The following is a 17,776-nucleotide window of genomic DNA, read 5'->3' as shown; positions in this document are numbered from 1 at the left end:
ATATATACATATATACATATATATACATATATATATATGTAAATGCTTCAGTAACATAACTCATTATATGCTTTAAAAACATGTCCATCCAGTCTTTTGATCTTTATCTGCAAGATTTTTTTATACAATACTCAGTATTTTTTCTTTATCAGTGTCACCGAGAAAAATATATAATAATAATAAAGAGATGATAATAATAAAAGTGAAAAATTTTTTTAGCTCAATATCTGAGCAACTGATTGAATTTTAGCCCTTTACGTTTTTATGTGTGGCAGCCATCTTGAACCAGGTTGACCCAGTTGTAACTGTTCATCTAATGGTTCATGAAATATTTTTGTAATAGTCAAACACAAACGCACACAAGCGTAGGCAAAAACATCACCTGATGTTTGATTTTTTGTGTAGGTGGACAGCATAGTTGTCGTACTACACACACAAAAAAAGCGAATTTCCACAATTTCGTACAAACAAAAACTGTAAAAATAAATAACTGCTTATGTTTGAAGTGTACAATTTATTCTTAAGTGAAAAACCTATAATTCTATATTTACCAATAATAACAACCATAAGTTGCAGCAGCTAAAAAAAGGACAGTACTGCATGTGATTCTATAAAACATAATGCTGTCACGCCCAAACAGCATGTTTTTATTGCTCAGTGTTCGGTAAGGGTACAAGAAGTTGCTTACTTTGCGCTTTTTTTATTGTTTGTATGTACAGGTGTAAGTTACAAACTCACAGAGCAGCTAATGTGGAAACTATGAACACATACTGTTGAAATAAATACAAAAACAGAAGGAGGAGGAAAACAGAAAGGAAATATGATGTCTTAAAAAAGAAATAATGTATCTGCTTCAATCTAGAGTCCATTATAAGCCATAAGCGAACACAGAAAACAACTCCACATAAAATTTTGATCAAGTCCTGCAGGGTCCATAAAAAACATGCATGTTAATGTTTTGGAGTGAGTTTCCTGAACATTCAACACCTGGTTGTGGTTTGTAACTAAGCAAACCATCACAGAGGTGCATAACTTTTAGTTTTTAGTCCAATCATCAGATCAGATGCTCCCAAACTGAATCAAAGTATGATTATATCCTCACCTGGTTGTTTCAATGAGATCAGACAGAAAACAAGAGAAGTGGCAGAATGTTGTGGACAAACATACGATGTACATTAAAAAAAAAAATAAAAAAAAAAGCTCAACAAGTATTTGGTACGTTGAAGGAAGTGTTTGATTATATGTTTGAACCTATGAAAGCATAAATTATACAAAATTTTTTTTTTTTAAATATCTTTGACTTCTTAAAAGTAAAAACAAAAATCTTTAAAGCCGTTCAAAGACCACCTTCGCTCGTTTTCACCTCTTGATTTTAATTAAAAAAAAAATCTGATATGAATCTGTGAACACAGTCTTCCATGCTTGTAAATCAATGCGAACATAAAAATGAAATTTCTATTTTCTAGGAGTGACAATTCTGCTAATAAATAGATTTTTATTTCAGCATCCGTCCGTGTGTGTTGCGTTTTTTCCTCAGGTTTTTAGTGACGTGTTGTTTTGGTTTCTGTGGAGCATCCAAGAGTTCCAATTGATTTTGGAAACTTCTGTGCATCATATTATTGACTGTGTAGTAAGTTGTTCAGTGGTGACACAAACCTGCATAGCAGCAAATATTTGCATAATGTTCACCTACAAGGAAGATTGGAAGGTGGTGGTGGCGGTGGTTAGTTTAACATACTAGCATACTGTGTGAAAAAAGATAAAAATAAAAACTTCACCTGAGAATGCAAAGGGATCTGAGAGACATCAACATGCTTGCATTTAAAACCAAAAAGAACAAGCAACAATATACAAAATAGCTATATCTTTGTACATATATACTCAAAAATTACAGCTCTAAACTTTTTTTTTTTTAGTCCGAGTATTACTACCGTTGTTGCGCACAAAAGAAGCATGATATACTTTAATCCAACGTGAAGAAAGCACTCATCACTGCTCGGTTTGTAAAGTGCTCACAAGTATTGAGATTGTTTAAACTGACGTGAAAGAGGAAAAGTCATCCACCTCGAAAAGTTTTTAACTAAATGTTTTGTGCACAGCGCTGCCCAGTCCACTTATAATCCGACATTAAGTGCGATAGATTAATGGCAAGGATGTGCACTGCTAAATAAAAAGTGTTACGATGTAAAGAACAGTCAGATTCTTTCAGTTCTGCGGTGACTTACAAAAAAAAACTAAAGGTGCAGCGTAATAAAGCAGATTTAGCAGGAAAAAGTAAGGAAATTTTTGTTTTGTTATTTTCTTTGTTGGAACAATTAATTTTAGCCGAAAATGTTTTGTTGTAAAGCCTGTTTATTTCCCCTAAATGTTGCCACGACTGTAAGGAAAATGCATTTGTGGGTTGAGCAGCAGAGTTCAGTCTGTTGGATGCACCCACAAAAAAAAACTTAAAATCAAACATTCTGCTTCTGATTCTTGTTTGGTTTAATTTATTGGCATGGATGATTGAAGTCTTTAAAAAAAAAAAAAGAAAAAAAAAAGGGGGCAATTTCAATTATTCATTAAACAAAACTAGGCCTCAGTAGCATGTGGAAGAACCACACACAGCCACAACAGCGCAGCATCTCCTTGTCATTCTCCAACCAGCAGCTGTCATAGAAACGTCGCTTCGGACAGTCTGGAACAAACGTCACGATCAAGATGATCCCACAGGTATTCACTGGGGTCGAGGTCAAGACTGCAGGAGGGTCATTCCACCTGTGTGGGGTTAGTATCGTCATCTTGGAAGTTACGAGTTCAGTCCTGGACTCACAGGTGCTGACAATCACATGTGCATCACCCGAGGCTGTTCGGCATTGGCAACGTGATTTGGCAAGTTTTGCACGGGACCCAACCCACATGTTCAACTCTCCTGCTCAACCATTAACAAATGTGGCACCATTTAAAGATAATAAACAAGCTTTCCAACCAGAAAAGATTTATTGTCATGACACATCGTCACAATAAAGAAATAATCAACCACACAAATGTCCTTACTTCTTGTGCTGTTATATACATACTCAGACATACACTTCAAAATGTTCAGGCTACAGCTTTTTAAAAAGAGAAAAAGATTTTGTACAATTTCTCCAAAACGAAGGTTTCTGCCCAACACCTGCTCCCACTACAAAATGATATGGTTGATTTTCAAATGATACGGTTTCAAAAGTACAAAAAGACTGCTGGTGATCACAAATTAATTATGAACCACTGCTGTAGAAACGTGTTCTTTTGTTCTAAATCAGATAAATCGTCACTTTAAAGATAAACATGACATGTTAAAATGAAAACTTTTATGTATCAAAACGTGACAATGAGGTAGGATGAAATAAAACTGCTCCTAAAAAGATAAAGAACACCAACTCTGTAGCCAAGAGGACTGGAAGAGACTGATTGAGGTTAAGATGGCATCGGAGGGAACCGGCTACCTGCAGGGTTAGAGTCAGCAGCTTGATGTGGATCAGTTAGCAAAAAAAAAAATCAATCGTTTTTAAGTCTAGTTGTTTTTTTTTTTTTAAGGTTTCTAATTTCACTTGAATAAAAATTTATATTTGTAAGAATGCAAAACAAAACTTGTGTTCCAGACAACTAAACTCCAAACAAGTGCTTTAATGGGATGACTCTACAGCAGCTGCTCAGAGATGGATGTGTTGAGAGGACGAGCGACAGCTGGGCGCTCGGGGAGATCTAACCAGCTCTTTGCAACAACGTTAACATTTTATCAAAGTCCTGCGCAGTTGACGTGAACTCGTACAGATTCCTCAGTTTGGCTCTCATTCCACTGCAAAGCCACAAGTCTCCTCGATGGCCGTCAGTAACTTGTCGTAAAGTTTCTCGTAGCTCTCGTAGGGAGGAATGTCGACACGGTTGAAACTGGGGAAAGAAAGTCAGAGAGTTCACGTCAATAAAAGCCAAACTGAAATCCACTTTAGTTGTAGTTTACGCTCATCTCCAGGCCAGCGGTCACTCTTTCAGGGATGAAGTTGTTCACATCCTTGATAGAGAGGAGTAAAGGAGGCCATCTTTGTGAAAAGAAACCGTCCATCATTAAACAGGGGTGAACGTGTTCAACTGTCCCCCTCTTACAATGCTGTTATTGCTAGTATCACTCAACCCTCTGTGAATAACAAGCGGCCATCAGAGCACTAACATTAAGATGATGGTCCTCCTTTATCATGTGAACAGCTAGTTCTGGATGTCAACAACAAACTGGTTGAGCCACTATGAGAAGGTGCTATTTAGAAGACTGAGTTTATTGCAGCTCCTCAGACTGACAAAGTCTTTTGGATTAAAGACGAAACGTTTCAACAATTTTTATATTTTTTTACTTTTTGCACACGCCCAGAGGACCTGACTTTTTAGATTTTTTTTAAACACCTGGATTATTGAGCATCAGGACACTTTAGTTTCAGTTTAGTAATAGTGAGATCGTGCTACATCTGTTCAGTCTGAGATCTTTGGTAACAACACTTCAAATCTTTATATCAAGTTAAACAGGACAAAATGCATATTAAAAGCATCTCTTTTGCTGTATTTTTCTGACTATACGGCACATTAAGTGAAACAAAACGGTCAGATGAGTCAAACTTTATTCAACTCATTCACTATAACCACAGAAAATCAGTTCAAGGTCAGTAACACAACCAGAATTCATTCATATGACACACCTGATTATAAGGCTCATTGTCGATTTTAGAGTAAATTAAAGGATTTTAAGTGCGCCTTTTAGTCCAAAAAAATATGGTAAGCGTTAAAGCCCATCATATTTTTATGCAACTGATGTGTGTAGTCGTATTTGTGCGTATGAAACTCACCAGGTATGGGCTTTCGGCAGGTTATTGGCGTTGGCATCAATCTGATGAATGGTGAAGAGTCTGGGTCCAGCAGCGCCTGCCATTAAGGCACAAACAGGATTCATCAGATGCCGTTTAGCTTCTCACAAGAAATATTAAAGACTCAAGCCACATGTTTTCTGAATTCAGTTAAAAGCTTGTTTCATCACAGCAACGTATGTAGATTTTATAGCTTTCAAACATACCTATTAGATAATGAACAGTCTTGATTACCACTTTAATATTTTGCTTCCAAAAGAGCCAGACTTTCTTGTAAATGTTTAAATTGGTCTTAATAAATTGTTCTTTAGACTTTGTAAATGTATTTAAACGTTTTTCTATAAATATTGGCTGTTTTTTCTTCTTCTAATTTTCTGTCCTGTGTTTGTATTTGACAATGTTTTTATTTTGTTAAACCACTTAATTCTGACCACTAATTATACAATTCCCAAGATTACTAATGAATCATAACAATAATCTATTTTAGGCCCTCTGTTATCAGCAGCTTCTCACAGGAACACAATTTGTCCTCAAGTCTATGAAAAATACCAAAGACGCATCACTGACAGCATTTTAACACTAACTGAATGACTAAGAGATTTATTAACTAAAAACTTGGCCTACAGGCAAGGACCAGCTGAAGGATGATCCCTCTTCTCAAATTTTGTGTCACATCTTTGCTGGACTTCCACCCTCCATTTCTTAAAAAGGCGTGACTTTCAGACATTCATCGGTTGTCAATTGGTCTGACATTTAATTTGTGCTCCAGTTCATTTTCATTTAAATGCACACTGCCTAACATGCGTTCATAACCAGGTGCAAAAACTGGACAGAAAATGAATGAAAGAACAGACAAAATAAAAAAAAAGAAATGTAACTTCGGAAGATCTTTAAGTTCAAAAGGTACAAAAAGAAAAAGTGACAAATTATTATTTAATGAGTTGTACAAGCTCAGGCAGACAGCATCACTAAAAACATTCAGGTCATTTTACAGCAGATGGTTCGTTAGCTCAGTAGTTCCCAACCATGGTCCTTGAGGAACACCATCCTGCATGTTTTAATCGTTTCCCTGCTCCACCACACCTGATTCAGTGATTTATTTACTTCAGGTTCTGCAGAAGCCCCTTAATTACCCATTAATTAAAATCAGGTGTGTCGGAACAGAGAAACAACTAAAACATGCAGGATGGTGTTCCTCAAGGACCAGGGTTGGGAACCCCTGCGTTAACTTTACCTAGAAGTAAGCTTTGGAAAGTAAAAAGTGATTTTCGGTACCCTGTAAAGCCTTAAAGCCTTGCAGTGGGACTCTAGATGAACCAGTAACAAACTGCAGCAGCCGTGCTCTCCTCTCCTCATCAAACGACTCCACAGCTTTCCAGAACCATTTCACAATGTTGCTGTCAGGGGTGCAGTGCTTCAGACGGGTGTTGGACTTCCAGTCAGCGATGTCGATCTTCCCCAGACCGCATACTATCAGCTGAAAGGTGAACATTCACATCAACTTTCAACAGGTGATTCTTTAGAAGGTAGGGGGGAAAGACGAAGAGTAAACAAAGACAAACACGGGCTGTAATTGTTTTCTTTAAGATAAACTGAGGTAAAAGTATCGTTGTACCTCCAGTTCCTTCTCATCGAAGGCTTTGAGCAGGTGCTGTGGGATGACCTCGTTGAAGCCTTTCTGCAGGGCCAGAAACTGAGCCTCGATGCCATGAAGGAAACGCCAGTTCACGTACAACCTGTGGAAGGATCGCAAAACACAGGAAGCACATCACTTCATCACAGAACAAATTACTTCACACTAAATGAATCAGAAAAATCCATTTGTGGTGGTTGTGTGGGCTCCATGTTGCTCTGACAATCTCTCGTATCTGCATCACTTCTGTACCTGACATACTCCTTCTTGGTCTCCTCATCCACAGGGATACTTTTCCCGTTGGGCTTGAGTTCATGTGGGATTATTTCTCCGTAGGCGTTGTGCTCTACACAGAAGGTGTGGTCCAGAACACCAGTGATATCATTTTCTCTGGGGAAGGAGGACAGGCAGAAAGAAGATAAAGCACATGACATTTTATTTAGATTACAATCGGCAAAAAAAAAAAAAAAGTACCAAGACCGCCCAAAATAAGTGAAAATCATCAGCATCAACTCCTGACATGGCATTTATTTGTTCTGCAGATTTATGTGTTTGTAGAAAGGGAGGTAGAGTCCTCACTTATCTTTTTTTCAGGAAGCAAATATTTTCTTAACAAACGGGCTGAAATCTTTGTATTTTTATAGAAAAGGGGCTTTTCCTCCCCTTACTCTGCAGTTTTCTCAGTCTAGTGTATATATATATATATATATATATATATATATATATGTGCGTGTATATCTGTAGCCTACAGAACTAGACTGAGACCATTTAAAGGCCTTTGCAGGTGTTTTGAGTACATTAGCTGATTAGACTGTGGCACCAGGCGTCTTCAAAATTGAACCTTTTCACAATATTCTAATTTTCTGATACTGAATTTTGGGTTTTCATTAGTTGTCAGTTATAATTATCAACATTAAAATAAATAAACATTTGAAATATATCAGTTTGTGTGTAATGGATGAATGTACAAGTTTCACTTTTTGAATGGAATTACTTTTTCATGATATTCTAATTTTATGACCAGCACCTGTAAGTTTCTTTAGCTGGGCGTTTTTTTTTATTAGTAGTAGTTTATAACCACCAATATATTTGACTGTAATCAACTGCGTTGGATACAAATGAGACTGAAATGAGCTGTGAGGAAATTTCAGAATTTAACCAGTTTATTTTTTATTGTAGAGCAGACAATAGAGTTTAACTATATCTGCACTTAAAGATTTTACTAGTTCATATTCACATAGTTTGGAAGCCATTACTACTGACAACATCACAACAAATAACACAGAAACGTTTAGCTTCTCTAAGATTATCATGGTTACACAGACACTTGAGTTAATGTGCCAAAGCTCATTTTTGTTTTGGAAAGATTTGCACAATAAAATAATTATCCAATTGAGAAATGCAACAGCTACAGTGAATTGTTAGAGACGTATTTTACTTGCTCCTGTAAGGAAGTACTATGAAAATAATTTTGTCAAATCTGCTTTACTTCCCTTACACATTAAAACAAAACATTTGGATAAATCTTTATCTTACAGAATCCAAACGAGGCTGTTGTGGAGGTCAGGGTCAACAGACTCCATGTCCTCCAGCGTGATTGGTTTTCCAAGCAGCTGCTTGTAGAAGGGCAGCGTGAAGCCTCCGTCGATGTAATGGCCGTGGAACACCGCCATGCCCATGATACGACCCACAAAGTGGAAGTACGACAGATGCTCCTGTAGACAGAATACATAAATCTATGTTCACATGACGTTCTTACCATTTCACAAAACAAACATTGAACTAGCAGTATTAGCATTTGGCTACTAGGAAGTTGAAGCAATAAGGCAAAGTGATTGGTACTGGGTTGACTGCAGAGTCGGGGTTGATCTGTAGAGTGTAAATGTCATCTCTGGAGTACTGGAACAAGCCGTAGTACGGGTTCAGCATCTCGTGTGACAGCAGGTATAACCATTCCCTAACAAACAAACAAACAAACGCGCACGTTTTCAAGTCAAACTTCAGTTAAATCACAATGAAACAATCACAACATAACGACAAACTACCTCGCGACACCGCCATAATCCAGTCCCTCCTCTCCTCTGAATTTTATCATCAGTCTTTTCCAAAGATCTTTTGGGCGCATCTTCATCACCTGACGGTACGACTCCTAAGATTTGACACAGACATCAGGTTTGCTATTACACAATAAATATTAAACTGGAATTAGTGTTGCAGGATTTTCTTTGATGTAAATCTTGGTTCAACGTTAAAGTGAATAAATAGGCACGTTAAGAAGAAAGAAGGAAAGCCATAGACAAAACGTCAATAAAAAAATAAAAAAAACGTTAGCTTATCAGCTGTAGTAAACATCTAAAACTTCAGATAGAAATATGTAAATACATACCAAAAAAATTTACTGTATAACTTTATAAACAAACTAAAAACTAAAAAATTTAGTTTTTATAGCAGTAAACTGATCCATCAGTTTTAAATTAGTTTACCAGTATAACCAGTGGTTCTTCTCGGTCTCTCTTCTCTTAAACTCAGTGACTCTGAAACCAACTAAGAAACATTTCCTGTTTCATTAAGGGTTTTATACGTAAAAACCAACTGATCTATGATGCTGACAAAAAAACATTTTGAATATCTTCTAAATTATATTGTGTCTGAAGCTACAAGAGAACCATGGCACAGGAAACAAGTTTCAGCTTTAAAAAATAAAAGCATTGCCAATAAACTATGGTTGCTGATTGAATTATTGTAACTGAAGAGAGAAAGGGGGGAAAAAAATATTGGTTATAAAAATAAAGAGATTTAAGAAATAAATCTGTTCTGCGAGTCTACACTGTAAAATACCAGAAAAGCCATTTTATGTCATTAAACTGCACCACTGCACAAAATCCACAAGAGGATCTGCAGACTTGTTTCGAAAGCCCGACTTCCTCCATCTGTCATGTCAAACTGGGGTGAAGTCATGGCTCTCATAGCTTGTTGTGATGTCTGGCCACAGACTGCTGCTTCGCCCGCTCCGCCTACCTCTCCCCTATTGCTTTAGCTGCTGAAATCACGCATAAAGAATGCCTTTGCCTCAGTTGAACAAACGACTGCAAGACCGAGAAGAGTCTGAAAAGGAAAAGAGAAACTGAGACGTAGGTCTAAGGTGCTGTGAAGGCCATTCTGTTCCTGCTTCGCTCTGGAAATCACAAAAACAGCTCGAGGTGCCGGTTCTGAGCTGCGTCTGCAGCCCATCGTAAAATAAATAAATAAACAAACATCTTCAAAATCAGAACCCTGTATTTAAACTGTGCATAACAGAACATGAGGTTTTAAATAAAATATTTATGCATACTTTACATATTTGTGCATTTTTTTCTCCCTTTGGGGCAAGATTAAAAGGTCATCTTAAATATTTAGGAATTAATTTGTATGTGTCCACTTTTTTCTTGTATTGTTTAAACTAAAAATCGCATCACAAAAATAAATACAAACTATAAATTTTTTTCTAATTATTATTCTTTAGTCTAATTATTTTAAGGGTCGGGTACACAACAGCTTATTGTGATTGTAAAAAGGTAATGATAGTTTTGCATCAGCAGATCGTAAGACTTTTAGAAAACTGACACAATGCTATTTTATCATTACAGGCAGGTGAGAGGGCATTTAGATTGTTTTACCTCAAAGATCTCCTCCCGGCTGACTTCGATGCGACAGTGACCAGCCTGGGGTTGTTGCTGTGAAAGTTCTTGTCGCAGGACCTTCAGCTTTTGCACCAGGTCCCTCTTGTATTTGGGCACCGTCAGGCACTCGGCCTCTTCAGGTAACTGAGCCGGGGACAGAGCTTGCTGAGGGCCCCCAGGACCACCCTGGTCCTTTAACTGCGGCGGGTGACTGGAGTGGAAAAGGTGGGTGAAGGCAGATGGAGGACAAAGAATCAGTGGTGGATGAAGGGGAGAGGAGTGGAGCAGATGGAGAGTGATGAACAAAGCATGAAAAGGTAGTTGGGGAACATTAAAGGAAAGAGATGAAGAGTTTGTCAGTATGATCCATGACACATTTTTGTCTAAAGTGAATTTATCTGCATTAAAACAATTATTGTAGTTTTTTCCTGTGCTGAACAACAGATTTATACAAAAAATATGGATGTGTTGTGCCAATAATTCCCACTATATCTAATGTCCAAACCTGGAGCAAATCTGATCTACACCTGCGAACAGTTGGGGTTGATGTTTGATAAACATCGCCACCAAGAAAACAGAGGACTACATACACTTTGAAATAGCAGAAAGATACAAGCACATTTAAAGAGGTCAGATGGACAAGCAGAGCTGCTGCCTCTGATGAATTAACATAAAAAGAAAAGTATTTTCCTTACTTCTTTGTTACATTTCATTCACTACTTTTTAAAAATATTTATTCCAGTTGTGTTTGTGTGCATTCCGTGTCATGTATACTTCCTGTATGAACGTTAAAGAAGTCTGCATCTCCCACAACTACACTTCCATCAGCTCACCGCTGGTGAGCTCCAATTCCAATTCCAAATCTAATACATGATCATAGACGTGATTGTGCGTTTCCATTTTCAATATTTATCAAAACTGTTAATATCAATGAAGCTACTATAATCAAAATAAAATCTGCAATCACAGATCAATAACTTAGCATGATCATCATCAATCAGTGCTTTGGGTTTTTCTGTGTATGCTGCAGCGTTTGTTGCTGAACACTTGATTTATAAATAAGGTCAACTTTAGGGAAGGGAGTGAAGTGGGTGAAAGCCCGTTGCACAAAAACTGACCTTTATCCGGTTTAGGGCCGCTGCCATTTTGAACTTTTATTTCTTAAGACAAAATGAGATAAAAATGTGGACTAAGGTGAGCCTTCTAGTTTTGGCCTTTTCCAGCCCACAATGTGGTGTTGGTGGTGAAACGCTTGGGTGGGCCTCGTAAAAACATAATCTTCCCCTTCAGCAGGACAGCAACCTTCATTTTCTTTCGAGGAGACGCTGAGCCAGCAGCAGATTTCTTTAAAAGAGGCTACTGTCCTCTGCTGGGAGTGGAATATCACGTCTGCTCTAGGCCAGACAAAAGCAGCAAACCCGAGAGGTCTGGATTGATATATGACGGATGTGAGGCCCTCTGAGGCAGCCGCATGTAGTCAACCACTTTTGCCAACACTCGTGTGCTTTGGTTCTCCGACTCAGTGCTTTCAAAAGAGCCTATCTATCCATTTGGGCTCTCCAAACTAAATGGATGCAGTGTTTGTGCCCAGTGTATCCCCATATAATCAAGTCTGTTGCTATTTATTTTATTGGCAGGCGCTGGGGCTCCAAGCATGTCAAAGAAAGGGTAAGACTGCAGCGGAGCGGTCTTGAAAACCACTTGAGGAAGGAGGATGGCAAGAAAAGATGCCTTACAACAAATGGAATAATTGCTTGTTGGCTAGAAGACTCAAGAACCATATAATAAAGTGTTATTTTAGTTCACTCTTATTGTGAGAGTACAGTGCGATTAAAAATAAGTTTACTTTCTAAAGATGAGCCACAATGGAAAATACAGAAAATATGAGCAGAAAAAAGGGGAAGGAAAACTTTTTTTCCCAAAAATGAAAAGAAAAAAAACTAAAACAAAATAAATCAAATAATTAAGTGACACAATGTCATAGTGATCTTTTTCAAGACAAGAGAAAATGAAAATTCAAGGGTCTCAAAATGTCAATATTTGCCTGAACCAAATTAGCTTCACCTAAACCTGCAGAGTAGCCTCCAAGTAACTGTGTGATTGGCAGTGCAGAGTAATGCTGCATGTTTGCGTGTAAAGGTGTACTTATATACTGTTTTTTCCGTCATACTGGTCACACTGCCCTATGTCGCGTCAGTCCAAATAAGTCTTAAAAAAAAGTGGAAAATCCATAAATATGTTGCATTGCTGTATACGTTGCATCTATTATGCATCACCGCTGACAAACCAGAAATGTGGGCCAGTGTTGTGCCAAAAACTGATGCCATACTGCTACTAGTACTCTGCTGCCGTCTAGTGGCTGAAAATGGTACTGTTCAAAAAAAATAATTCAGTCAGAATGAATGAAAACGGTCATATCTCAGCCAAAAACTGGTTTATAAATATGGGGGGGGGGGGGATCCATAAATAAGTCGCTTCGGCCTACAAGTCAAAGGGCATGCAAATAATGCAAAAAAAAACGTGAGTTATAGGCTGAAAAATACAGTAATTCAAGCAGCAGCTGGTACAGGTGAGGTGCAATGAGGGTTGACTAAGTTTAGTTGTGTTAAATCCACACCAGCCACCCCAACATTCTTCAAGCCAGAGAATCTAAAAGCCCTTTACGAGTCTGCACAGTCATTTTTTGTATTCTTGCTTAAAGCGCGGAAGAGAATAAAAATGAAAAGCCAAAAATGCCAGTGAAAGAATGACCTCTAACATTCTTCCCAACAGCTAAGCTCCCCACATCTGCCCTCTCAAAAGTAACGTAAATTACAGGAAACCCGATGCAGACAGACTGTGGTGAAGAAAAGTGCCTACTGAGTAAAATAGGTTACATTTGTAGACACAATGAAAGATTTAAAAAAGTGAAGTTTTAGTACTGGTGATAATCTAAATTCTGGTTTAATAACATTTTTCTTCACACTTTACGGTGAAGTTTAACACTTCTCAGAAAGAAGCATAAATTATACTTTTTATGTACAGCTTTAAAGGGCAGAAAGGCAGTTCATGTTGACTTTAGAGTATTTATATAGCATATGAATAAAACAGAAGCACTTTTAATTTTCCTTTTCCTCATTCAAGTTCTTCTCTTAGTGTCACATCACCTTTAAGTAATCACAATTAACTCAGCTAAAGATGTTGAAACAACTACAATTTAATTTTTTTATGTTTTTTTTTTATTTTGAGTAAGTACTGTAAATACATCTATGGGACTTTATGTTTAGCACACCAACAGCTAGCATTTAGATTAAATTTTCACTGGTAAAATAGATAAAAATAACATTTTCTACCAGACTCAACACTTCTTAAAACATCAATGCAAATATTGGTGTACATGTCACGAAGGTTTACAAACTAATTGGGAAGACACCTACAGATGCCGACTGAATCCAAAACCAGCACCAACTAAAAATGCCCTCAGCAAACACTGATGTAATCTTTCAGACGTACATGTTCTGCTGGAGCAAAAGGAGGAAGCTCAGTTTGTGAGAGACAGTGTGGTAGACCACAGCAATGCAGATGTGTCTGACTGTCTGACGCTTTAAGCCCTTCATCAGTCAAGGTCAAAACGAAACAAGGCTGTCTCAGTTATATTTACATCTAGAGGATCAGAGAACTGAGGTGCACACTGTAGACTCAGAGTAAAAATGCATTATCTATTCTGTGAATCAAACTTTGTAGACTAAACACGTGTTTATGAGGGTTAAAAAAAAAAAACAGCAGTAACAAAATAGTGAAAAAAGTACATTCACTCACTCGTATATATATCTATATCTATCTATCTATCTATATATATATATATAGATAGATATAGATATATATATAGATAAATATACAAACCGGATTCCAAAAAAGTTGGGACACTAAACAAATTGTGAATAAAAACTGAATGCAATGATGTGGAGATGGCAAATGTCAATATTTTATTCGTAATATAACATAGATGACAGATCAAAAGTTTAATCTGAGTAAATGTAACATTTTAAAGGAAAAATATGTTGATTCAAAATTTCACAGTGTCAACAAATCCCAAAAAAGTTGGGACAAGTAGCAATAAGTGGCTGGAAAAAGGAAATTGAGCACATAACGAACAGCTGGAAGACCAATTAACACTAATTAGGTCAATTGACAACATGATTGGATATAAAAAGAGCTTCTCAGAGTGTCAGTGTCTCTCAGAAGCCAAGATGGTGAGAGGATCACCAATTCCACCATTGTTGCGCAGAAAGATAGTGCAGCAATACCAGAATGGTGTTACCCAGCGTAAAATAGTAAAGACTTTAAGTTATCATCATCAACCGTGCATAACATCATCAAAAGATTCAGAGAACCTGGAGCAATCGCTGTGCGTAAGGGTCAAGGCCATAAAACTCTACTGGATGCTCGTGATCTCCGGGCCCTTAAACGTCACTGCACCTCAAACAGGAATGCCACTGTCAAGGAAATAACAGAATGGGCTCAGGAATACTTCCAGAAAGCATTGTCAGTGAACACAATCCACCGTGCCATCCGCCGTTGCCAGCTGAAACTCTACAGTGCAAAGAGGAAGCCATTTCTAAGCAAGCTCCACAAGCTCAGACATTTGCACTGGGCCAGTGGTCATTTAAAATGGAGTGTGGCAAAATGGAAGACTGTTCTGTGGTCAGATGAGTCATGATTTGAAGTTCTTTATGGAACACTGGGACGCCATGTCATCCGGACCAGAGAGAACAAGGATAGCCCAAGTTGTTAACGCTCCGTTCAGAAGCCTGCATCACTGATGGTATGGGGTTGCATGAGCGCTTGTGGCATGGGCAGCTTGCATGTCTGGAAAGGCACCATTAATGCAGAGAACTATGTTCAGGTTCTAGAACAACATATGCTCCCATCTAGACGTCATCTCTTTCAGGGAAGACCCTGCATTTTTCAACACGATAATGCCAGACCACATTCTGCAGCAATCACAACATCATGGCTACATAGGAGAAGGATCCAGGTACTGAAATGGTCAGCCTGCAGTCCAGATCTTTCACCTATAGAGAACATTTGGTGCATCATAAAGAGGAAGGTGCGACAAAGAAGGCCCAAGACGATTGAACAGTTAGAGGCCTGTATTAGGCATGAACGGGAGAGCATTCCTATTTCTAAACTTGAGAAACTGGTCTCCTCTGTCCCCAGACGTCTGTTGAGTGTTGTAAGAAGAAGGGGGGATGCCACACAGTGGTAAAAATGGACTTGTCCCAACTTTTTGGGGATTTGTTGATGCCATGAAATTTGGAAACAACATATTTTTCCCTTAAAATAATACATTATCTCAGTTTAAAACTTTTGATCTGTGATTTGTGTTCTATTCTGAATAAAATATTAGATGTTGGCACCTCCACATCATTGCATTCAGTTTTTATTCACAATTTGTTTAGTGTCCCAACTTTTTGGAATTTTGGAATCTGGTTTGTATACATGTATGTATGTATGTATATATCTATCTATATATCTATCTATATCTAGAGAGCGAGAGCGAGGGAGAAAGAGAGAGATGTGTGTGTGTGTGTGTGTGTGTGTGTGTGTGTGTGGTTATACTGTATGATTGTCTATTGTCGTCTGTACCTCGTCTGTCTTCTTCGTTTAAAACGGTCTCGCATGTAAATGAGTCCTCGTGGTTCAATGAGACTAACCTGTATAAAGGTTGAATGCATTTAGGATTTTCTTGTTTAGAAGAAATCACAAACTCTGAAAGAGCAGCCGTTTTTCTTAAAACAAAGTAAACTACATTTACCTACCGGTAATTGTGAGATGTGTGTTAAGGGAAGAGAAGACAGTTTCAGGGTTGTACACAGGATTGTGGATTATGACAATTTTTAAACCAATAAACTTAAATATAACCTCAACAGTTATGCTTCTTTGCTTCATCACCACACCTATGAAATTATCAATAAAGACGTTTTTTACAATTTTGTTATTTCTTCCTGCATATGTATTTATTTATGTTTTCAATTCTGATTCATTCAAAGACGCTCAAAGTGTTGTTGCTATTGAATGGGTTTGCTTGAATAGCTTTGAAATCTCTTAACAAAAAACTGCTACAAAAAGTGCAAAATGAATATGTACAACTTTAAATGCATTTGTGAAACTACATAAATGTTGTCCGTTATAAGCCATGAAGTTTTTGAGAGACTTCATAAAACAAGTTTGTTCTCAACAACTTTCCAAGTGATTTGTGTCTCCAAGTATATTTTTTGTGATAACTAGCTGGACACAGATGCTTAATCTACTATCATAGACCAGAAAAGAAAAGTATCTTTTAACCAGTTAAATTTTTGTCCAAATTAGTCTGGAAGGACATCATTGTTGTGCCATAGTATCTATTATTGTTAATAATTGTTCACAAAATGCTGCGTATCACATCTAATGATCATGTAATCTTCTGTAGACCAGTCCACTATCTCCCAGCTCTGAGGTCTTGTTTATTATTTGAAAGTTTTTTTGTGAATCAGTCTAAAAGATGACAGACAGGAAGCTGTCTAGACGATTTCCCTGTAAATAACTCGACTTTAACCATACTCAAAATAATAAAATGATCCAATGATTAGATCGACGACTACTGAGCATAAAATAATATGACTGGTTGATTCAAAGCACCCCCACATCCACGGGGGGAAACGTGTGCACACGAAACAGAAGCTTTTATTTACATTTTTTAAACTTTTTATAGGCATTAATTTAATAAATAGTCCGTGTGGTTTAATTTAATAGGAAATTCCTTTGAAAGATTTGTCAGCATCTTATACACCGACTAATTCCTTTAGTTTCATGTTGTCCACAGAATTAAACAGCAAAAGTAAAATAAAATAAAAATGATCAAAAAGATTTTAAAAACCATTTACCAATTATCTTTAAAAATGAAGCCTAACAACTTGCACAATTTTTAGGACTATAACTGAAATAAATTCCTATATCCTATGACTATTTTTCTTTTAAAGCTCTCGAATTAAAAGCACATCGTTACTAGTTCATTATTTACAATCTTTTGAACAAAAACAGGTCTGTACAGTGCCGCAACGTTGAAGGGTCATCATGTGATTGACTGTATGCTTGTGCCATGAACCCCGACAGGTGTTGAATAATCTAATATTTAATTCTGGTGATGACTGATGACTGACGCTTTGAAACGAAGTTAGCCCAAACACTAAAAACATTTGACTGCAGAGGAGGATGGGTAAGAGCATAAATGACAAGAGGAGCAAAGTAAACAGAAACATGAAAAGGACAAGTGAAACAGAAACTTGAAGTGGTTTGACTGGTTGCACTGGTTTCTCTTTACAAACTAGACACTTTGAGGTTTCATATAACAAGGTTATATGTCTCGAACTTTTACTAAAGCATGTATGAGAGCCATGTGTAAAAATAAACTCAGTCATATTTGCAAATGTGGCCTCTGTATTACTTTGTTGCTAAACTGCAAACTGTGTCTGTGTGCCAAAGATTAAAAAGACGTTTAAACATTACCCAGGCAGTAAAGTTTAATTCATCTGCTGTGATCAAACTGGACATTAGAGTGCAAAAGATTGGTTTAAAAAAAAAAAAAAAAAAAA

At 37.3% G+C, this 17,776-nt stretch overlaps 1 protein-coding gene across 1 annotated transcript in view; it reads right to left on the bottom strand.

The window, feature by feature from the left end:
* Window positions 1–3,600: 3,600 nt before the first annotated feature.
* LOC119422394 (E3 ubiquitin-protein ligase SMURF2) overlaps window positions 3,601–17,776 on the bottom strand; it is a 55,476-nt gene continuing 41,300 nt past the window's right edge. Inside the window, exons 12-20 of the mRNA XM_037689759.1 lie at window positions 10,161–10,374; window positions 8,550–8,653; window positions 8,347–8,461; window positions 8,041–8,219; window positions 6,757–6,894; window positions 6,487–6,607; window positions 6,147–6,348; window positions 4,854–4,929; window positions 3,601–3,912 (exon numbers count right to left, since the gene is read on the bottom strand). Of these exons, the coding sequence (XP_037545687.1) occupies window positions 3,813–3,912; window positions 4,854–4,929; window positions 6,147–6,348; window positions 6,487–6,607; window positions 6,757–6,894; window positions 8,041–8,219; window positions 8,347–8,461; window positions 8,550–8,653; window positions 10,161–10,374 (1,249 nt within the window). The 3' untranslated portion in view covers window positions 3,601–3,812. The remainder of the gene's footprint in view (window positions 3,913–4,853; window positions 4,930–6,146; window positions 6,349–6,486; window positions 6,608–6,756; window positions 6,895–8,040; window positions 8,220–8,346; window positions 8,462–8,549; window positions 8,654–10,160; window positions 10,375–17,776) is intronic.

Source organism: Nematolebias whitei, chromosome 16, assembly GCF_014905685.2.
Source record: "Nematolebias whitei isolate Nwh7 chromosome 16, NemWhi1, whole genome shotgun sequence".
NCBI lineage: Eukaryota > Metazoa > Chordata > Actinopteri > Cyprinodontiformes > Rivulidae > Nematolebias > Nematolebias whitei.
This window is presented reverse-complemented; position numbering and strand designations above follow the sequence as displayed.